Source organism: Mchenga conophoros, linkage group LG19, assembly GCF_057382185.1.
Source record: "Mchenga conophoros isolate Kocher_MC1m ecotype Shallow Benthic linkage group LG19, M_conophoros_male_GT1.1, whole genome shotgun sequence".
In the NCBI taxonomy this organism is placed as follows: Eukaryota; Metazoa; Chordata; class Actinopteri; order Cichliformes; family Cichlidae; genus Mchenga; species Mchenga conophoros.
The window spans coordinates 8,789,931-8,812,057 of record NC_140544.1 but is presented as its reverse complement, the minus strand read 5'-3'; the positions used below and the strand labels follow the sequence as shown (position 1 = coordinate 8,812,057).

Sequence of the window (22,127 nt, the reverse complement as noted above, 5' to 3'; positions counted from 1 at the left end):
GGTTTGTTTGAACAGGCTGAAGTAGCTGCTGCTCTCTGTGCAGGAGTGTCTGTGTGTGTGTCTGTGTGTGTGTGTGTGTGTGTGTGTGTGTGTGTGTGTGTGTGTGTGTGTGTGTGTGTGTACGAGCGCTTGTGTGTTTCTGTGTGTGTGCGTGCATCTGTGTGTCTGTGTGTGTGTGCTCACGCTGGCATTTTATAACATTTGCCTTGTTTAGATCTAAATTGTGATTCCTACTTTGAGCAGAGCTTTTATTTTGACAGTGTGTTGCAGCTTTACCTGTAAAAACACTTCCTACCTGCAGGTGGCGCTCCACATTACAAGCTGCTGAATTAATCGACAAATGATTTATGGAAAACTACTGTTACTGATACAGCTCAGGGGACCAACTAAAGACCAAAGAGCTTGTAAAGCAACAAACGCAAAACAGAGGATATCGCCGCATCCTGACACGCCAAAGACACAGGAAGTAAGACGCCACCAGCGCAGTGTGAAGCCCCAGGCTGATGATGTGATGGAGGGCTTCCTACCACACACACAGGAACAGAAACGGGCCTCAAAATCATCTTCATCTTCTGAAACCTCTGAACAACCAGACGGTTGTCATCTGCTTTCGCCCTTTCCCGCATTCCAGAACTTGGATGTCGAAGTGACATCACTCAGGAGTTAGCGTGTTCCAGAAAAACAATTAAATTTTTTTGCTTGATGCACACTCAAGGATTCAATCCTAGAAAAGAGATTCTGCTCATCTGGACGTCGTGTTTTCAGGGGGAAAACAGTCGCATCCCTCATCAAAGGAACTGAAGAAGTCGCTTGTGGCTTATTTAATGAGTCTCAAACACCAGCGGAAGTACAGGTTCCCAGTTCTAACCTCTACTTCCTGTGGGGCTGCTCCAACTTCCCAAGCGGGAAACCCGAGTTGAGGGGGTGTTTCACAAAAGATTTCCAACTTTCTAGTCTTGTGGAGGAAGGTGCGTCTCCCAGCAGAATAAAGTAACACCTCTACTCCCTGTTTAATGTCTAAATTTGGTGGTATGTTTAAACGTTTTGAACTTTCAGAGCTTTGTTTGGACATCCTTTCACATTTACAGGATTCGTAGCGTTTTGACCATGTGCAGGTAAGTCATCACTTGTTAAACTTCAGGTTCTTCACGCGACCTGAGCTGCAGGATCCAGGTGACCTCTACGTGTGGTTCACAGTAGTAACACCTTCACTGCCTCCTTCATACGTCCTCAGTAACCTTTGAACTCAAACATGTCCTGACTTGAACCAGATGCTCCCTCTGTGCTTCTGCTTCACCTCCACAGCTGTTTTAAACATCTGGAGCTCTTAAACACGAGAGAACTCTGTGAGCAGCTTGCGTCAGATTATTGATCAGTGAGAGGCTGAAGGAGCTGAAATCTAATGTGATGAAGATCAGAGGTGAAGAGGAGGTGTCCATGAGTGTGCAAGTTCAGATGAGAGGATGAAGAAGCAGTTTGGACTCTGTTTTAATAAAAGGAAAAGAAGAAGCTGCCCTCACGCCCTTGTGTTCAGCTCACTGCCGCTCCCTACTGGCTGCCTCCTCCTCCTCTTCTGCAGCTGACCTTCATCACTTTTCTCTACTAAATCACAGAAAATACAATCCCACTTGGGTAATGAAGTCTTCCTTCATTTTAATCCAAACCTCTAAGGTTTAAGTTAATCTGACCCTTTGTTTTCACAATACCTCTAAAATCTGCCCAATCAGAAGACTGAAAAATACAAAAACCAACCAAACTTCACGTTACTGGTGAAAACCTAAAATCTGCCCGCAGCTCCCAAATCCATTATTGGCCTCGACAGGCACCGGCCGCAGACTTTATCATCACAGCATTTTTATTCTCTATTAAAGAAATTCATACATGTAGTCCACATTTCGACTTCAACCCATCTGCTTCTGAACCGCGTTCAGAAGCAGAAAACCTGCCTGATGATACAGCTTCATCATCATCCTCACCATCAATCGTTACACCAATAACATTAATAATAATAATAATAATAATAATAATAATAATAATAATGGATTGCATTTAATACCGCTTTTCAAGGCACCCAAAGCGCTTTACAGTTCCACTATTCATTCACTCTCACATTCACACACAGGTGGAGGCAGCTACGGTTGTAGCCACAGCTGCCCTGGGGCAGAAGCGAGGCTGCCATATCGCGCCATCGGCCCATCTGGCCAACACCAGTAGGCGGCAGGTGAAGTGTCTTGCCCAAGGACACAACGACCAGGACAGAGAGTCCGGGGATCGACAGTAACACTAAGATTCAGCAACATCTTTTCTCATTTTCATTAATCAGCAGCGCCGACTGTTCATCATCATCATCGTCACTGTGTGAGTGAGGCTCCTGGCACCACAGAAGAAGAAGTAAACAGAGACGCATATGGAGGCACCGGGCGACTGAATACTGTGTTTGTTTCCTGCACAACTGTTTCACACGCAGAGTTTGATCTGAGCGAGGACGCCGACAGACGACGGATTATCACCACGGGTGGGGGTGGCGGGGGGTGGGGGTGTTGATGTAAAAAAAAACAAAACTAACTGCAGCTTTTCTTTTTCTTCTCCTTCAATAATTCAAGCACACTCTCTCAGCGCTTTAAAGCATGAGGATAATCCCAAAGACGATTTGGGTTTAAATAAATAAATAAATAAATCAATAACCGATGGAGGGCCAGCGACCCCGGTGTGCCGCTCACAGACTGTAAAGAAAGTCTGGATTTTGCCATGGTGATGTCACCCACTCGCTCGCTCTAAACATGCCTCTTTTTGCTGAAGCGACCTGCCCGCTGCAACGTGAGAAGCGATCACGTCAAACACTTCCTGTCAGTCATGGAGATGAAATGAGTGTTGCCTTGGTAACCAGCGATCACAGCTGTCACTGATCTCCAGCAGGTTTCATCCTCTGTGTTAACACGAGCCTCTCAGCCGATGTCTCACCGCAAACACAAAGTCCAAATATAACATGTCCTCGAGACACATTTACACAGCAGATTACTGAGCGTGCTCAGCAACCACGAGGAGGACGCTCTCAGAGCTCGGAGGACAGCTGATTTTGAACAGGACTCTGTCCCTGTGAGCGGCAGCAGGGCTCTGATGTGAAGGAGAACAGCTCCCCCTGGTGGACATTTGCTGACATCACCTCGGGACCTTGGGCTGCTTCCATCAGGCTTATTGATCATCAGATTTATTGATCTTTGTGTCATTTTTCGGCACATTTTCTGGTTTTATTTCACTTTTAAAAAGACAGACGGGTGTTTCAGACGGGTTGAGCTTCACTAGAATTCGGCCGATTTATTTTATGGGACCAGCAAATTTGCATCAAACTCATTGATTCAAAACTCAAAATCATCAGCATGTGAAACACGAAGCTCAGGAGATGTTGCAGACAGGACGTCAACTTCCTGTCTAAGCGATGGGGCGTGGTCTGATCAACGAGCACGCCTCACTGAACTGATCACAGAGGTAGGTAGGGACCACACAGCACGCAGCAGAGGGCCGCCAATGACCCGCCAGCCACACTCTGAACCACTGGTTACCCTGCTTAGTAGTAGGATTTACAGTAATATTACCTGGGTTCACATATAATATCTGTGGTATTACAAGTAGTATGACCTGTGTAGTATCTCTAGTATTTACAGTAGCATTACCTGTGTACATATATAGTATCAGTAGTATTATGGACGATCCGGGGGTTTCTCTGTGAATGTCACGTTCCCGTGGCAGCGTGCTCGCTGCTCGCTCAGATTTGAAGTTTCATTTGTCGCTGTAGAAGTTTTCTTCCCACGCAGAGTGAACAGCGGACGCTCATGTTTCTGTCACTTTTTACAGAATCCAACTCAAAGTAATGTGATTACTTCCACGCTTTAAACGCTGCATGGTCGTACTTTCTCCATCACTCCATGTTATCCATTGTTGATCTGCACACGTCTGTTACCACGGACGCCGCACGCTCGTACGTCACTCACGAGACACTGACAAACAAAATCACGGTTTAGTAACGCAGTAACACTGCGTGCTCATGGGAAAGTAACAGTAATCTAATTACTTTTTTGCAATAGTAATCCCTTAGTTTTTTCAGGTAACGAGTAAAGTAATTGAATTACGTTAGTACTCATCTTTTATTATAGGTGATATTACCTGTGTAGTATCTGTAGTATGTACAGTAGTATTACCTGTGTACATGTCCACCAGAGAGTCCTGGAGCTCTTTGCTGGGTGTCGTTGTGGGCTGACTGGTCTCTTCTGGACTTTGTGATCTGGTTTCCCTGGAAACACAAATACACACTATCAATCACCGCTGTCATAGTTGCCTGAGGTTGGGGGATGGAGCTAAATGCAGCCAAACAGAGAGCCACAGGGAGCATCACTCAGGGAACCAGAGTGACAGGGAACCCTTTTTCCTTTAGTTTTTGTTTCAATAGAGACACATTTGAACAGCACACCTCAGCACTGGAGAAAAAAACCTGCCCACCACACCTGAAGCCAGGTGACTGTCCACCAACTCAAACATTTATATTGTGACCTGCAGCAGCAATAAAAACTGATTTACAGGTTTGATGGATTTTCTACTGATTTATTGATGTTATTGGCAGTGTTGGGGAGTAACGGAATACATGTACCGCCGTTACGTATTTAAAATACAAAATATGAGTAACTGTATTCCGTTACAGTTACCGTTTTAAAAGGTGGTATTCAGAATACAGTTACTTTGTTGAAATAAATGGATTACACTGCGGTACTTTCCTGTTTCATTTTGTCGCGGGTCAGGACTGTTTGGGTTTTGTTTGACAGCTACTTGCTGTTGTTCCAGGCGGCAGCGTTACGGTTGCCATGGTTACAGGGCGACGCTCTCTCTCTCTCTGCGACTGTGTGTTTCCTGGGTGAGAGAGCGCCTTTTCGTTGTTGTTGTCCTTGTTGTTGTGCTAAGCTAACAGGCAGAATGCTACAAGCATAGCTCTAAAGAATGTAGCATCATGGGCAGTGTAGTCCGTGCTGCAGGGAGAATGGACTGCCATACACGTTATGGGTCTGTGAGCGCGAGGAGGGAGAAAAACGGGAGTGGAAAGGTACGAGTTGTCATCGAGGAAAAACGGGAGCTGGAAGCATGTAAATATAATAATAACCACTTCAGCCAAGAAGAGTGCCTGACGAGCCCAGTTGTAAGTAAGCTATTAAGACTCGACTGTACACCGTGTTCGTGTTTTCCTCCGAAAACAATAAGTTCCGTTGGAGCAGTCTTTCAACGCCTCTCTCTGTCTCTCGCAAGAAAAGTTGACCCACACAACAAAGTAAAGCTATTTTTCGGCTACAAGCCGACAGGGACCCCGCCGCATTAGTCAGAGGTCCCTTTACTACAGTTCGGAGTCGCGGACCTTCAGTAATAGTAATAAATCACACAGCAATAGTACATTCACGTTGTTGTAAAAAGCATGATAATATATTAAGTAATCCAAAGTATTCAGAATACGTTACTGTCATTGAGTAACGTAACGGAATACGTTACAGAATACATTTTGAGGCATGTATTCTGTATTCTGTAATGGAATACATTTTAAAAGTAACCTTCCCAACACTGGTTATTGGTTCATTTCTTAGAGCAGCTCAGAGTGACTCGTGCTTTCTGACCTTTAAACAGGAAGTAAAGTCTGATTAACGGTAACAATGTCAGAGGTAACGAGGTGACCTCCATCAGGTAAAAGAACCTGACTGGTCATTCCTGCGGTGGATTCCCGTGGTAATCAATATTCTCTCCACGTGAATCGTTTCCCTTATCAATACACAGAGCACAGCTAGCCCCTCTCTCCCTGTCAGCAGCTCCAACAGCCAATGAGATGGCTCCTTCATGATCCAAACCTCAAGGCGGCACCGCCAGTCCCTGGAATTATTGATCCAATACAGGTTTAACTTGAATTCAACTTTTACAGTTAGGCGTTCAACTCTGGACCTAATCACTAGATTATCACTTATCAATTACTGATCGATCAGTTCAGCCTGTCTGACAGATTATTGATCACCGATCAGACAGTTCTTACTTGAGTTGGAGCTGCAGCTCATTGATCTTCCTCTTTGCCCTCTGCAGAGCAAACTGAACATCTGCCGCTCTATGCGACGCCATCGCCACAACTTCACCTGCCTGAGAGCATGCCTGAGGTCTCCGTTGTAACCAGGTAACACATCGAGGAGGAGCTGAGCTGTGATTGGCTGACAGTTATGTGAAGGTTAAATATTGATAAGGTCACGGGATCGGGTGACTCGAGAAAAACAGGATCTGTTTCACAGTGATGTCACAGTGAGGCCTGCTCTGATTGGCTGTGTAAAGATGACACAGTGAAGCCACATATTTCTTAATCACTTGTGTTTATTGCTTATTTGTGAGTTATTGGCCTTCGGCATCTTGCAGCAGTTTGTCCAGCAGGGCAGTGTCCACACGGTGCTTCATCACAAACTGACCATTCAGGTGGAACACAGGTATGTCCCACCTGTACCTGTCCCACCACAGCCGGTTCTCTGGGAGGCTGATGTCCACCTGCTGCAGGACCAGCTGACACACACACACACACACGCGCACCCACGCACGCGCACACACACACACACGCACACACAGGTAAAATACGTGGAAAACATACAGACTTTCTTATCAATACTATTGTGAACATGGCAATCAATCACATCCCAGTCTATCAATAACACATCATATATCAGCCTCTCAGTCATCACTGATCAATCAGTAACGTCAGTTCAATTAACTTTAAACTTTATTAACAACAGTTTTATAACAAGCTTCTCACCCGGTGTCTGAACGGCTGCAGCTGCTCTTTGGCTTCATCACACAGAGGACACGGATCCTGCAGAAAAATGTGAACTTTATTGCTATTTTCCCCCCAAAGCGTAGTAATAATACATAATCTGACTGGTATTTAAAGGGTATAATATCTGAATTTGAATTATATTTTGGTTTTAAAAAAATCAAGTCAATGAAAGTAGAAAAATGTTTTAATATATATGAATTTTATAGCATTTTGTAAACATAAACAGGGGGTGGACATTTTTGGCCACGAACAAGCTGAGGGAGTTTTGTTGTTTTTCTGTCACTGCACAAAAAAAACAAAGATGCATAAAACTCATTGATACGTTTAATTATTGCTACGCATCTAACCTCCACCATGGTTAGAAAATAAATCAGTTTGCATGTATTATTTAGAAAAAAATGGGGATTTTATTCCTATTTAATTCATTACAATTATGTGATTTAACTGGTATTTAAAGGGTTAAAATTCTGAATTTGAATAAAATTTAGATTATCATGAACAGCACTGATGCTAATCTAAAAAATTCAAGTCAAAAAAGTGGAATTTTTTCTTAATATATATGAATTTTGTAGCATTTTGTAAATGTAAACAAGGCGTGGCCATTTTTGGCCACGAACAGTTTGAGAGGGAGTTTTTATGTTTTTGCTCTCCCTGCACAAAAATAACAATGCATTATAATCAGTGTTGATGTGAATCAATTACATGCCCCAGACTCTACTATTAATAATACAAGAAATTTCAGTAGCAATGCAATTATATAAAATTGTGAGATTTGAGGTTGTCTTCCAGCTAGTGCAGTGGGCAAATAAACTGGTGTTTAAAGGGTTAAAAAGTAATAATTATTTTATATTTATGAAAAGAACTGAAGTTAGTTAAAAGCTTTATGCAGAAAAAAATTGAAAAAAAAAAACATAAAAATAATAAAAATTACAGACTTAATCTGTTGGTGGCCACTTTTGGCCACGAACAAGCTGAAAGGGTCGTGATTTTGAACAAACCCAGAAGTCCAGACGCTTTTCTTTCCAAGCTCCTGAGACTATGATGTTAATGTATCGAACAGGTGTGGGCGTTACCTTGGTGAAAAGTGTGAGAGTGGGTAAAGTTCTAGTGGAAAACAGTCGGAGCTGCAGGGTTGCAGGTCCACAGAAACTCTTCATCACAAACATTTCATCTGAGAACACCAAGAGAGACACAGTTACTGACCTGCATGCAGCTGGGCCTTCAGAGAGCAAACACGTCCTCACAGAAACCAATCACAGGTTCAGCAGGCAGCGCGTTTGTGCACGCCACTGTCCTCCACGCTTTGGTATCATTTCAGCCAATCGTGCTGCATCTCAATTTTCATGAACGACGCCGCTTACAGCTGCACAGTCACGCCAGTCTTTTGTATCATTTCAGTGATACATCAGTGCCAAGTCTCAGAGTACTGGGGTTACTCAGGTTATTACTCAGATTACTGAGGTTACTCAGATTACTGAGGTTACTCAGGTTATTACTCAGATTACTGAGGTTACTCAGGTTATTACTCAGTTTACTGAAGTTACTGAAGATACTCAGATTACTCAGGTCACCCAGGATCAGAAATGGGCAGTAACGCGTTACAATTAAGGCATTACTGTAATTCGATTATATTTTTTTAAAGTAACCAGTAAACTAAAGGATTGCTATTGCAAAAAAGTAATTAGATTACTGTTACTTTCCCATAAGCACGCAGTGTTACTGCGTTACTAAACCGTGATTTTGTTTGTGAGTGTCTCATGAGTGACGTATGAGCGTGCGGCGTCCGTGGTAACAGACGTGTGCAGATCAACAATGGATCACATGTCGTGATGGAGAGAGTACAACCATGCAGCGTTTAAAGCGTGGAAGTAATCACATTACTTTGAGTTGGATTCTGTAAAAAGTGACAGAAAGACGAGCGTCTAGGGCTGCTCAATTAATCGAATTTTAATCACGATTACGATCTGGGCTTTCAACGTTCATTAAAAATGACTGAGCCGATTATTAGCCCCTCCCTGCCTCGTGCTTTACTCTCGCGCTGCTCCGTGTGGTAAATCGAGCGCACCTCTCTGCATTTCGAACACGCATCACAACAATTAAGAGGACCCGAGGGAAGCTTGGAAAGCTAAGCAGAAGTTATTTGGAGAGGAGAGTGACTGCCGTTGGTTGAAAAGCGAGGTAAAAAGAAAAAAACTTCAGTGGTGTGGAAACATTATGGGTTCGCGTTTATAAACTTTGCTATGGTGTAGTAGCTGCACCACAGAGCAACACTGCAAAGTTCACTAAACATAGATGTTTACATTTTTCATTTATTTCTTATATTGCAAACATTTGCACTGTTATCAGTATTTGCACACTGTTTTATATTATTTTTTAAAGTCATTATTCAATACATTGTTATTGTTAACCCTTTAAAGCCGGTCAGAGCAGCACACTCCGTTTTGTGTAACTATTTTTAAATCCCTGTAGAACCTGAACCTGTAAGCTAGCGCAATAATTTTTTTTGCATATGAAACCAGAGGAGTTGTACTTACATCTGATGCCATCAGCTTGCCCTCGGTCACGGTTTGCTTCCACATATAGCTTTGCAAAAATTGCATAAAAAGCACTTGCGGGAACAAAAACAATATTCCAGACACACGTTTTGCCGATCCGATCAGCTGTTCGTGACACTTCCCACAGTGAAAAAGACGTCAGCGCGAACTATCGCGTTTCCTGCCCAAAACCGGAAGTGACGTCATTTTCGCGGAAAATGTAGTTTTTTACTTGTAGGCTTCAAAAGCCTATACTTGTGTTTTTATAAGCCATGTTTGACTTTTCTGAATAGTTTCTGGGATGTTTGCACTGCTGGAAATAGTTTATTTTGATGCACCTGCTGTTTTCTTTGCAAATTTGCATCATAAGATTGTTTTTTTGTTTTTCCTGCAGTATATAAAAATTGGTGTATCTCCAAAATAAAACTATGAAGACACTCAAAATAAATTTCCTGTTGTTGTAAACTATTTTTTGCAACTTTTTAAAAAGTATTTAAAGTTTTGAGGGATAAACCTCTTAAATTTCTCCAAGAAGAAATATATGTAAAAAACAAAACAAAAACGATTTTCAATTTTTTTGTAGTTTATTGCACTTGTTTGCAATTAATGTAGTTACTATGGACTTAATACATACATATTATTAAAATATGGGCTATAACAGTTGTATTGATGTATAGCAACTTGAAATGCTCCCACAAATGGCACTACAACATGTAAAACAATAATATAAGCTCTGGCGCACTTGGTTCTATGGTAGGTCTTAAAGGGTTAAATAAATATCGTCATATAATCGAGATCTCAATTTCAGTGAAAATAATCTTGATTATCATTTTTACCATAATCGAGCAGCCCTATGAGCGTCTGCTGTTCACTCTGCGTGGGAAGAAAACTACAGCGACAAATGAAACTTCAAATCTGAGCGAGCAGCGAGCACGCTGCCACGGGAATGTGACATTCGCAGAGAAACCCCTGGATCCTCCCACTGACATGACCGCTGTGGGCAAACCTCCACCCGCCCCACTCCTGCTCAACAGCTGACAGTAGATTTAAGAGCTGCTGAGTCTTTGATTTTATTCATTTTCTGCTGTGTTTTACTTGCATCTATTTGAAAGAGTGCAAACACAAAACGTGATTTTATTTTATACGCTGGAATATGCAGAACATAGCTTTAAATGTTAAACATTTCTTCCAGTCAAAGACAGTTGAAATAATTTAATTTGTGCTTGAAGCATAAAGTTAAAAGATTAAATCGATTAAAACAATTTTAAAAAGAGACTTTTTCATTTGATTACATTTTATATGATGGATTATACAGAAAAAATAGAACTGGGCTGAAAGATCTATGACGTTATTACGTATTCAGGTTGTGTATCAAGTTTTAAAAAGTAACTAAGTAATGAAGTAACTAATTACTTTTGAAAATAAGTAATCAGTAAATTAACTGGATTATTTCTGGTGAATTAATCAGCAACTAGTATTTGTTACTTTTTTTCAAGTAAATTGACTCGCACTGCTCAGCATACTCAGGATATTCAGATTACTCTGAATAGTAATATTACAAAGGATACTCAGATGGAAACTCCGCATGAGAACACTTTCCTGAGAATCTCAGCAGTCGTCAGCTTCATCATCTCAGCTCATGATAAAGTTTTTCCACATTATTTTAGTTTGCGCGCGCGCACACACACACACACACACACACACACACACAGCATTACAGACCAATCAGCTGCCAGCGCGTCACACAAACGCCTCACTGACAGTTACACCTGTCTGACAGGTAGAGCCTGTTCCTTCCTGTCAGCTTTTAAACATATTTATTCGTATTTTGTTTTTACTTTGTTGTTTTACTTATATATTTAAACACACACACACGGGGTTTTTTTTGTTTTGTTTTTTTTTACACACAGATCACACACCGTGCCGCTTTTTGTGTTTATTTTTATTTTATTTTTTTCGTGAAATCATTTCTAAAGTAACTCAATCTCTTGTCGCCCTTTCAAAATAAGAGCCTGTTTTCTGGTAACCTTAATGCTATCTGTTAGCCTGTTGGCTCCCCGGGGCTCTACGGTTCTACAGCTAGAACAGAGCTTCACTTACCGGGTCGGGCCTCGCAGCCCCGCTGGGTCCGGGCCGGTGTTCTGGGGTCCTTCGAGTCTTTCAGGTTCGGTTTGAGCCTGAAGTCTGGAGCTGAAGCACAAACTCTTAGCCGCTTCTTTTTCTGCGGATAACGCTCTCTTCTTCTTCTATGGTTAAAAAAAAAAATCAAAAAAAAAATCAACGAGCCGCCGCCGTTTCCTGTGAGCAGCGCCACCTGCCGTCCTCCTTTCCTCCTCTAAAAAAATCAGTTTATCTGGCCTTTTAATGTTTTTGTGCATCACTTCCAGTGAAGACATTTAAATGGATAATCTCGTCATCCTCCTACAATCTGTATTTATCCGTGTGTTGGAGTTGTAGTACTCATCTTGTGCTTCGAGTGGGTAGTGTCTCACACATCACAGACTGTCCACCCCCTCCCTCGACCCCACGGAGGATGCCATCACCCTTCACACAGCGCTGAGCTATCTGGAGAAGAGGAAGATGCTCAACACCAAACTGGACCACCTTCAGATTCCCTGATCCTGGGATCCAGAGAATAACCTGAAGCTGAACATCCTTAAAACCAAAGAACTTATAATGGACCTCAGGAGGCACAGACAGGTCCACTTCCCCCCTCATTATAAACGGAGGACGGGTAGAATCTGTTTCCACCTTCAGGTTTCTGGACACCCACATCTCCCCTGATCTCACCTCCAACCTACAACACCATCGCCGTGGTAAAGGAGGCCCAGCAGTGGCAGCACGTCCTCGGTGTCCTGAGGAAGAAGAACCCCAAGAAAGCCTTCATTTGTCACATGCAAGAGGGAGAAAGTGGGAACGCCTTCATCAAGAGCCAGATGAAGACCTGGACCAGGACCTGCTGCTGCTCCTCAGTGGAGAGCGTGCTCTCCTGCCTGGTGTTTGGTGCTCAGGGGCCACGACTAAGAACAGGAAGGCAGCAGAGAGGGTCATTAACACCACCCAAAAAAGCACTGACTGACACCCCTGGATGGCATCGCCAGATCCTCCTGTCTCAGGTAAACCAGTGAACTGCCCACCGCCCGTTGGACCCTCTGAATTCAATTCAGTCAGGTCGCACACCTCCAGACAAACAGCTTCTTCCCCTGGGGGAAGACTGTTATCAGACTGTTATCCCCCCCGACACACATTGCACCCTGCCCACCAACCAATCTGAGCCATGGTGTGAGTGACCCTCATCACTCAGGTCACTTGCACACAGACTGTTCACACCAAGTTTCTTCTACCTCAGGATATTAAAGTTTCTTGAAACAGATGCTGGAGCCTCTTTTTGCCTCGGTTTGTCTTCACACACATTGGTGACCCACACCTGTGTCGAAGATCGAGTCGCCACTGTGGACCCCGAGACATCAGTGACAGCAGCAACACGCAGCAAAACCGCCAAGTGACATCATGTGGCTACGCTATTATTTCACAGGCAGAGAGTTCCTTTATTGATGACCTCATCAGTGACGATAAAACAGGAAGTCTCCGCAGAAAAACTTCACAATAAAACAAGTTTGTTTTCTGTCAGTTTTATTTTCACACAAACATTCAAAACTTTAAAGTGTGCAAATGAACCGAACGACTCGCACGAATTCTGTCGACGCTCGGAAACCCACCAAGGCCACAGAGCAGCCAGTCCGCACCGCCGGGCTCTACAGGAGTCTGCTCTTTATGTAGTTTCATCCGGTCTGATCAGGTTTTCGGACTCCTCTGTGGCTGTAGTGGATTTCCTAGCATGCCTCTGTAAACGGGTAATAAAAGGAAGTAAAGCTCGATGCACAGCATCAGTAACGAGCAGCAACAACGTCCTCATAGTGGCGGCCATGTTGGCTCTGAGTTCTGTCACCACGGTGACACTGAGTCATTCACCCCCGCGCGCACACACACACACACACACACACACACACACACACACAGTTTTGTAGTCCACCAGTCAATAAAGTTCACTTTGACTGGCTGCTTCCTGTCTCTTCTTCTCCATCTTCCCATCTCTGATCCTTCCCATAGTCCTTTGCTCTGCCAGGTGCGCACCGGTCACACGGTCACAGGTCAGGAAGGTCAGAGGTATCCACGGTAACCTGCCGGTCAAACCAATCACCACAGGTTAATTCACTGATCGCTGAATTTATCAATACATAGGTGGGGTCTGTAACCCGCAGGACACGCCCCTCACCTTGATGAAGATGGTGTCATCTTTAATGTAGGTCCCCGTCTCCAGGACAGTCTGCGACACGAACAGCGGGCAGCCGGACGCGATGTTCATCTCGGCCACCGGACGGCGGAAACTGCTGCTGTTCGGGTCCGGTTTGAAGGCGTCGCCCAGGTGCTTCCTGGAGGGACCCTGGTCCATCAACATCAGGGTCACCTGACAGACACAGACCGCATCAGAACACGCTGTTCACGCTTCTGCGGTTAATCACACAGGAAGTGAGGTGTACCTTTTGTTTGAAGGGCCAGGGCAGCAGGGCATCGTACTCGCCCCTCATCACCACAAAGAACAGCGACAGGTGCGTCCCCTTGCCCATGCCGTCTCCGTTCAGGTAAACTCGAGCACACATCTTGTAACCGAAGTATCCGGTGTAAAACGGCTGCGAGTACAGCGACAGCGTCTTCGCTGCCACCGCGTCCTGTTTCCGCCTTTTGTAGTCGCGGATCTTCCAGATTAGAGTCCCGTTGTAGCTCGCCGTCTCCAGCACCTGGAAACGCAGGTCCATGTCAGCCAATCGGATCTCGTGGACGCTCAGCATGTCGTCATGGCGATTCAGCTGAGTCTCCAGGGATGCTGCAGAGAAGAAGACGTGCACCGGGAGTTATTAATTATCAATCGACAAACAGCCGTAGCGTGCCCTAAACCTCTGGTGTCTGAGACTACAGCCCGTCCCCAGACCCCAACGGCGGTACAGAGAGGCCGTTCTAACCCAGTGTGTGTGTCGTGGATCCGGATCCGCCGCGTCCACCTTGCTCCAGAGCGGCGAGCCTCGTCCGTACGCTCTCCAGCGTTCCTCGCAGGCTCTCCACCTCATCTCTGAGCAGACGGAGAGAATGCAGCTCCAGTTCCACCTCCAGCAACTTCTCTGAGTGAGAGCTCATTAGTTTCTGTGGAGAGAGCACAGATTAACGTGATGAGCGTGTCTGTGGACGGTGGGAGGAGCCCACGCTGTCAAGAAAAAACCACCAGCGAAATGGCGGTACCTGCATGGTGGCGAGTTTCTGCTCCATCTGCCGGTTCTTCTCCCTCAGCTCCTCGTTCTGGTTCTCCAGCTCCGACAGTCGGCTGCTGAGCGCAGGAAGCACCTTGTACCGCTCCATCAGCTCACCTTTCACATCTTCCACCTGGAAGCAGAGAGCGCTCAGGTGAGCGCGCGCCGCACTTTCTGAGGAAGATGTGAAGTGTTTTACGTGCCACCGTGGTTACCTTGTTCTCTAACGACAGGTTCCTGTTTGCCATCATCTTCAGGTGTTCGGCTGCGAAGGTGGACTCGTGCTGCCTCATGTCCTGGTTCAAACCCTGAAACACAGCACACGCAATATTGCAGTACATGCATTATGAAGTATTAATACAGGTGTATAACTGCAGTACTGTGGTACATGAGCCACAGATCTGCCACACGTTTAGTGAGAATGATGATGAAACTACCTTGAACGTGCAGCCGTAGCGGTGGAACTGACAGCTGACCTGAGCTTTGGGACAGTCATGCTGGTGACCCGAGAGCTGAAACAGCACAACATCAATAAATCAATAGATCGATCGATCACTGCGATCGGAAAAGCTGAAAGCTGAAGGGTGCGAGTGATCCGGGAAAAACTGGGTCAGCACCTCGCTCCGGGGCAGGGAGGCGAAAGAGCAGTGGTTTGGACACATCACGGGGAACGCCGGACAAACCGTATCTTTGTGTTTCTGAAAAACGTTTTTAAAAACTTAATTTTTCACAAAAATCACCAAAAAGCAAGAAAAAGAAGCCAAACGCTGCCCGCGGCTCACCTGCAGGTCTGTCAGGGGCATCTTCGTGCTGCAGAACTCGCAGGTGGTTTCTCTGTGTTTGCATTTCCAGCTCAGGTGGTCGGGAATCTCCTTCCTCATCATCCTCTCCTTACACTTTCCCAGCGGGCAGGGAACCTCGAAGAACGGACACACGTTCAGGTGGTCCTGCAGACACACAGGTGAGGCAGGTAAGTGAATTTCTGCTGTATGCAGAGCAGCCAATCAGAAAGCGGGATTTTCAGGTACGTGTGCTCACAGGTATCTGCTGCAGACTCATCTGCTCCTGACAGCCGTTCGCCTCGCTGCGGCAGTAAACCTTTAGCGACATGATCTCCCGGTGGCAGCAAACGTCTTTGAAGATCTGAAACACAAAGCACAGCCTGATCAATCACACAGCCCGACGAGTGATCACAGATTGCTCAGTAACTGATCGGGAATCAATCACAGACCAGTGGGGCTGTCAACATTAACATGCTTTATCCGTCGCCAGGATTAACGCGATTAAAATTTTAACCAAATGAACCCATCGGAAATGCCTCTCTCAGCGTATTTGGGGCAGTTTGTACAAAGTTGGTCCATTCTGCGCTCCAGATGGCTTCATCATGTTAAAACTTTATTCATAAACACAGATTAACAAATGTTAACGTTGACAGTCCTACTGATCAGTCAACAACGTGATCTCTGCTGTGATGTCACTTCCTGCCCACCTTGTCTCTGAACAGTGGCTCCATGTCAGCCGGACACACCGGGTTTGGACGACTGCAGGAGAGAGGACACAAAAGTTAAACGCTGACACCTGCAGGGTCGAGCAGGAACTCAAATCGACGCAGTGTTTCCCCTGAGTGGGAGTGGCCTGTCTCACCTGAGGATGTCGCAGATGCAGCTGTTACAGAAACGGTGTCCACACTCGGTCTGGCGGGGCTGACACAGGACCAGCCTGCACGCCTCGCAGCAGTATTTAGCTTCTGGAGTTTCTACAAAGTGATCTCTGAAGCCGCCATGAAGAGGCAGGAAGCCTGCGGGCACACCTGAACACACACCTGAGGTCAGAGACACACCTTACCGAACCTGTCCTCAAAGAGGATTCACACCCTCCTGGCTTCAAAGGCCTGACTGGGTCTTAAATAACCTTAGCCAATCAGATCAGCCACCGTGTGTGAATCCTACCTAACAAAGATTTTTTTTTGAAACTCGTTACCTTGCTGAGCAGTGGGCTCACTGGAAGGCCACAGATTGGCTGGGCGGTGAGAGGGCGGGGCTGCCGAGAGGGGCGAAATAAGGGAGGGTGCCACCTGCTGGAGGGGAATCTGCACCTCCCTGCCGTCAGCACTCCTCCCCGCGGACATGACCTGAGGAAACATTAAAAGAAACATTAGAACCCAACAACTGAGTCCAGTCTGCACGTGCTCAGTGGAGTCCAGCAAGGGGCGAAGGGGCGTGGCCTATAAATAGGAAAGTTGACAGGTCACATGTTAATTTAATTAGAAAGTGCAGCGAAAACAGGTGAGAACAGGTGAAGGAGAACAGGCAGTGAGCTCAAACATGGGAGTTTCAGCTCCACTGGTTCAGACCAGTAAAACCAGTAAACAATCTGAAAACCTTCATACATGATTTCATGATCCAGCCTGAGATCTTTCCAGAAGGTCTCAGAACTTCCACATCAGTCTTTGTGATGTCACAGGTCAGGTTTAACCATGTACTGCGGTGCGGTGCGGCAGGTCATTGATGACGAGAGAAACGGCGACCTCAGCTCGGACACTCGTGATGTCATGAAGCCCAGTCGCTTTTCTTTCCAAGCTCCTCAGATTAGCATGACCTGGTACCTGAGAACCTTCACAGATATGTCAGAGTGAGTGTCCAAAGATCAGTTGGTCTTCCTCCGAACATCTCAGACTTAGGTAGGTCCTTCAGGTGGACCCTCGGGTGAATCCTGTAGCTTCTGGCTGAATGTCACGGGAACCCCGTCTCCGACCGGTCGGCATTCACAGTTTTTCCTTTCGTGTTTTCGTGGATCCTTTAAAAGGGCCGATGCTACCTGAACCCTCGATGGGTCACCTGATGACCAGGTGGACGTTTGCGATTGAAGAATCACATTTTGGTCATGTTGGAACTCCTCGTGTACAGTGTGATCAGACATTTAAATATTACACTGACCTTTAACCCTCACAGCAGACGTCCGCCATGATGTTTGAGCAGCCCTGGACGTGAGTCCAAATGTTAAATAAAGGAAAAAGGTTCAGATACTGAACCATTAAACTGAGGAATGAATGCATTTCTCTCTCAGTTAAAAACATAAAGAGGATTTCAGAAAATGAACCTGTTACTCTGTTTTCTAAGTTCATGAAGTTGACGGTTGGATAACCGGCTTTAACTCCAGTCAGCTGCTCTGAGCTGACTGACGTGCAGTTTGGGGTTTTTCCTTAAACATGTGATGTTTCAAAAACAGCCACAATGGAAATGACCTCAGTGTTCTGATACTCACTGCAAAAAAGTACTTCAGTACCACAGTATTACACTATTGCTGTATCACAGTACTGCAGTATTCTATTCTATTTTATTTATACAGTGCCAAATCACAACAACAGTCACCTCTGTTCATCTGGACGTTTGACCGCTGCCCCGACAGCACAGACAGCCAAACACGCAGACCGAGAATCCCGGTCACGGATCGGACGCACGATGAGGAACAACCAGACTTTCCGACATTTGTTACAGTAACCTCGGTGTGCACGCGTGGTTTACCATCATTTCCTGCTGTTCGGCTCTGACGGGAAACCCGCCCACTGCAGCCTCACACACCTGACGAGCTACCTAGACGGTAGTTCGTCAGGTGACATGAGATGTGCCTCCTCAGTGAGGCGGTGGCGCTGGCGGGGTTTTGATCAGAAGTATTTACCTAGCTTATGTTATGTTATCAACTCACGAACATTCAAAGAGCCGACGCATTTTCAAAACACAAACAGTGAAATCTGGTAAAAAATGAAAGATTTGAACATTTGAATAAATCCAGAAAGAGGATCCACACACTTCACACAGGAATTCTGGGTAATTTCAGAAGCATCGGGTCAGCTGACACATGAAAACCTGAAGTGAGAGCTTTCATGACCTCACACACAGCTGTGACCTTTAACCTCCACACACACACACACACACACACACACACACACACACACACACACAGAAACAGAAACACACACTTCCTGTCAGGGATGCTGGGGACTTTTCCATTCACTGCATCGTCAACACACACACACACACACAGACACAAACCCATCCCTTTCAAAATAAAAGCCCCAAATGAGTCAGTGGCATTCTAAGGCTTGAGTTAGAGTGAAAGCTCGTCACTGATGTGCAATCTGGATCTGCCAGATGTGTGACATCACACCTACGTGTGTGATGTCATGCCTGTGGTTAACGGGTGCTGCGACATGAAGCAGGTGACTGCAGTCGTGACTGAGCACTTCTCAGAAAGAGAAACTGGAAGAATTCACTTCATCACAGGGGTTTTCCTCAGAGCAGCTGATGGAGGATCAGTAACCTGATGATAGCAGTCTGCGCCCAGCAGGGGGTGCCTGTGGAGGGGCAGGTGTGGACTCACTTGGGTTTATTCATCATCCCTGAAACAGAAACATCTGGATGACAGCAGATGTTTCTGAACCTGCAGATGTGCTTCAGCATTAACAGGACCTTCACACATGTCCCAGTTACCCAGTGCTCACCACCATCATCATTATCACCACAACCAGCATCATCATCATCGCCACTATCGGTACCATTTATTTAGATAGCAGCAAAAACACAACAGCAGCCATGTCAGGTGCTTTAATGGCCCTTTGTGAGCAAGCACTTAGCGACAGAGGGAAAGAAAAACGAGCTTTTAACAGGACGAAACTTTCAGCGGAAAGCGGCTCAGGGAGGGGCGGCCATCTTGGGGTGAAGGGAGGATTCTTATCATCGTCTGCTCAGCTAAACACACCATCACTAACACCCATGATCTTAAATTTTGACACGTATAGTGCTGCACAGCACCTGCCCTGCTGAGCAGCTTTTTCTCATGTCTGTCTGACCTGTACTGGAGCGTTCTGGGTAATGTAGTCAGACCCTCTGGGTGTTTTCTGGATTTTTCTGATGCCCAAATAATGATGATGACATGGTGTTAACATCTGTCTCGTCCAGGTGTTTCCTCAGCGGGATCCCGTCAGGCCGCCGTTAAGACACTTATGGGTGACGATCAGAGGTCAACCTGAGAGCTCCTGCAGGCTCACCCTGGGTCACCTAACAAAACACGCTCCGCCCCGGGGTATGCTCAGTGTCAGGTTACAGGTGAGACCTTTGATTCAGATGTTAAACATCACAGGGTTTTATTCTCTCAGTGTCCCAATCTTCTCAGACCATCAGCGTCACCTGCATGTCCAGGTGTTTTCATCTGAATAATGGTTTGTTCTGTCAGCTGACGATCAGCTGCTCTCTCACAGGTGAGCTAAAGGTGAAACTAACCTGATAACCTGCGTGTCCTCAAATGAGAAACCACCTGGAAACTCCACATCGGAGGTGGTCTGAGGAGTACTCTTAGTACTTTTACTGCCTTACTATCCTGCTTACTCTGACAGTACTTTGGTGTTTACAAATAGTAAACAGTAACTCCAAGTTCACGTGACCTCACACACACCTGTCCTGTTAACCTTCCCATCACATGTTATCGACACACAAGCCATAATCGATACCAGGAACTGATCCGCGGATCAATAAGAACAATAGAAGCAACAGACTGGGCTCGTCCTGTCTGTGCTCGATTCTTCAGGTCTGACTGTTTTTAGCTCTGCTGCTCTGATCAGGGCATCAATCAAGTTACCGATCGAATTATTGATTTTGTTACTGATCCGGTGGGCGCGGGTGTAAACAGACGGAAAGCCGACGCTAGCCGACGTTAGCCTGTTAGCTCGGTGTGATCGGTAACGGGGATTTTAATGTAAACACAGCTAGCTGTAGCATCTCCTCCAGCCCGCTAACACAGCTAACATGTTCCCGCTGCTCACGCCGAGTCTCCTGTCAATACCGCATCTCTGGTATGTCTCTACTGTGTGTCTTTATTCTGTTTCTGCTCTCTCGGACTCACATGAATCTCCTCCGCAGGCCACAGCTCCTCAGGACTCCCCGGGACCTCCTTCTCGGCGGTTCCTCCGCGGACTCTCTGCGGGATTCAAACCGTCAACCTGCCGCTGTGTCGGAGCCTCCGGGCCTGGGACGGACTCCTCATGGTCCGGTTTCGGGTTCAGGTTCTCCGGCTGAGTGGTTTGTGTGAGCAGACGATGCTGGGATCAGTTCAGAGATCCAGCAGCAGGACGGGCTGAACGCTGGAAACCCCCTCCGCTGCTTCCGCCCAGGAAATCCCCCAGCTGCCCGGAGCCTGCAGGGCGGCGGCGGGCCGCAGGGGGCGCTGCTTCCGCCACGTACAGTTTTCTTTATTTGTTTATCAGGCCTGTCGGGGTGAACGAGAAGCTCACAGTGGCGCTGAGATGTTAACAGGTACGAAAGGGCAGGGCAGGAGCATGTTTTAGTTCATTAAGTCAAATAATTTCAGTTTAGTGTTTTCAGCTCATTCTTGCTTCCACTGATGTGGGCTTTGACCTTTGCATTTTTACGATTATGAACAACATAATCATTTAATTTACCAGAAAGTCCAAACTTGTTTCCTCTGTAAGCACTCATTACTGATGCTCTGATTACAGATGCCTGTAAAATTTTCAGGCATCTGTACTTTACTTGAGCAGCCTATTTATTTTTCTAACCCTTTTTACTTTAACTCCCTACATTTTTAAACAAATATTTGTACTTTGTTCTTCTTACATTTTCAGAAAAGAGACTCATTATTTTAGGTTCATCTATAGTTTATACTCAGAGATAACCTGGGCAGGTGAGTGCAGGTGCCGGTACTTCAGCATCTCGCTAGCTCTACAGAAGAGGAGCGAGCATAAAGGGAGTAACGTTTTTAAGTGTCAGGTAATTTGAAATGCAGTGTTTCTATGAGCTCAATAAACATCAGCAAACACACAAACTGTTTGTGTGCAGTTTGTCTCGCAGTGTGTTGCAGCTAAAGGTCCAGCTGACATGTAAATCATCGTGTTTTTAAATCCATACATGTGACATTATGTTTTTCACATTGTGAAACCTGCTGCTAATCAAACTGAGGCAGACAGTTATTTAAAGGCTGCATGAAAATCCTCTGCAGGATAAACAGGTTAATTTGTACTGTGATGGTTTAAAGTAAAGAACAGTGTGTGACTGGTGCACAGTGGCTGTCTAATACAAAGACAGCATGAACAGCAGACTGTCAGTGTAGAGGATGGCCAACTGATGAAACATCTGCTCACATCTGGCTAAATCCAGGTATGTACATCCAGAAAGAGCAGCAGGTCAGCTGATCACAGCCTGCACACTAAGACAATCTGCTGGAATAGAAATGATTGTGAGTTTGATTATTTTCCCCACACTGAGACAAAACAGCTGATTTTAAGTTCCCCACCTGCTGAATCCACTTTAACCCCTGACTGTACACATTTGCTGTTTAGAGGCAAAGTCTCCCTCCACAATGGAGGCAACAGGAAATAGAAACATATTTTTATTTTCCTTCTTTTTCTCTGCTCATGTTCAAAGACTGATTCAAGTTGAGTACATT

General features: G+C 45.6%; 3 protein-coding genes and 1 long non-coding RNA gene across 5 annotated transcripts in view; 1 reads left to right on the top strand and 3 right to left on the bottom strand.

The window, feature by feature from the left end:
- mipol1 (mirror-image polydactyly 1) overlaps positions 1-11,599 on the bottom strand; it is a 46,086-nt gene extending 34,487 nt beyond the window's left edge. The window contains exons 1-2 of one of the 2 annotated variants that reach the window (XM_085258017.1): positions 11,467-11,599; positions 4,197-4,288 (exon numbers count right to left, since the gene is read on the bottom strand). In XM_085258017.1, the coding sequence (XP_085114143.1) occupies positions 4,197-4,206 (10 nt within the window). In that variant the 5' untranslated portion in view covers positions 4,207-4,288; positions 11,467-11,599. Of the gene's footprint in view, positions 1-4,196; positions 4,289-6,055; positions 6,309-11,466 lie in introns of those variants that run through there. The other variant, XM_085258018.1, reaches the window with a different exon arrangement.
- Positions 4,961-20,707, top strand: LOC146551673 (uncharacterized). Its single transcript, XR_014890031.1, has 4 exons — positions 4,961-5,182; positions 6,103-6,190; positions 19,628-19,774; positions 20,585-20,707. It is a non-coding gene; the product is annotated as an uncharacterized LOC146551673 (long non-coding RNA).
- Positions 6,364-11,600, bottom strand: lg19h5orf63 (linkage group 19 C5orf63 homolog). Its single transcript, XM_085258019.1, has 4 exons — positions 11,467-11,600; positions 7,906-8,003; positions 6,812-6,868; positions 6,364-6,564 (listed from the first exon to the last, which is right to left on the bottom strand). The coding sequence occupies exons 2-4, from the start codon at positions 7,996-7,998 to the stop codon at positions 6,400-6,402; spliced, it is 315 nt and encodes a 104-aa protein (XP_085114145.1). The 5' UTR covers positions 7,999-8,003; positions 11,467-11,600; the 3' UTR covers positions 6,364-6,399.
- traf3 (TNF receptor-associated factor 3) lies at positions 12,983-20,706 on the bottom strand. The gene is made up of 14 exons (XM_085258016.1): positions 20,568-20,706; positions 16,650-16,800; positions 16,314-16,479; positions 16,159-16,210; positions 15,708-15,812; positions 15,452-15,616; positions 15,287-15,367; positions 15,107-15,181; positions 14,885-14,977; positions 14,662-14,802; positions 14,388-14,565; positions 13,908-14,251; positions 13,643-13,834; positions 12,983-13,547 (listed from the first exon to the last, which is right to left on the bottom strand). The coding sequence occupies exons 2-14, from the start codon at positions 16,795-16,797 to the stop codon at positions 13,512-13,514; spliced, it is 1,776 nt and encodes a 591-aa protein (XP_085114142.1). The 5' UTR covers positions 16,798-16,800; positions 20,568-20,706; the 3' UTR covers positions 12,983-13,511.
- Positions 20,708-22,127: the final 1,420 nt, after the last annotated feature.

Bases quoted from the DNA above. Each gene is read 5' to 3' on its own strand.
- lg19h5orf63 (XM_085258019.1), bottom strand. From the start codon at position 7,998: ATGTTTGTGATGAAGAGTTTCTGTGGACCTGCAACCCTGCAGCTCCGA. The intron at 6,869-7,905 runs GTAACGCCCACA...ATTTTTCTGCAG, and splicing joins CTCTCACACTTTTCACCAAG to GATCCGTGTCCTCTGTGTGA. The intron at 6,565-6,811 runs GTGAGAAGCTTG...TGTGTGTGTCAG, and splicing joins TGCAGCCGTTCAGACACCGG to CTGGTCCTGCAGCAGGTGGA.
- traf3 (XM_085258016.1), bottom strand. From the start codon at position 16,797: ATGTCCGCGGGGAGGAGTGCTGACGGCAGGGAGGTGCAGATTCCCCTC. The intron at 16,211-16,313 runs GTGAGACAGGCC...TCTCTCCTGCAG, and splicing joins TGCATCTGCGACATCCTCAG to TCGTCCAAACCCGGTGTGTC. The intron at 14,978-15,106 runs GTAGTTTCATCA...GCTGTGTTTCAG, and splicing joins GCTACGGCTGCACGTTCAAG to GGTTTGAACCAGGACATGAG.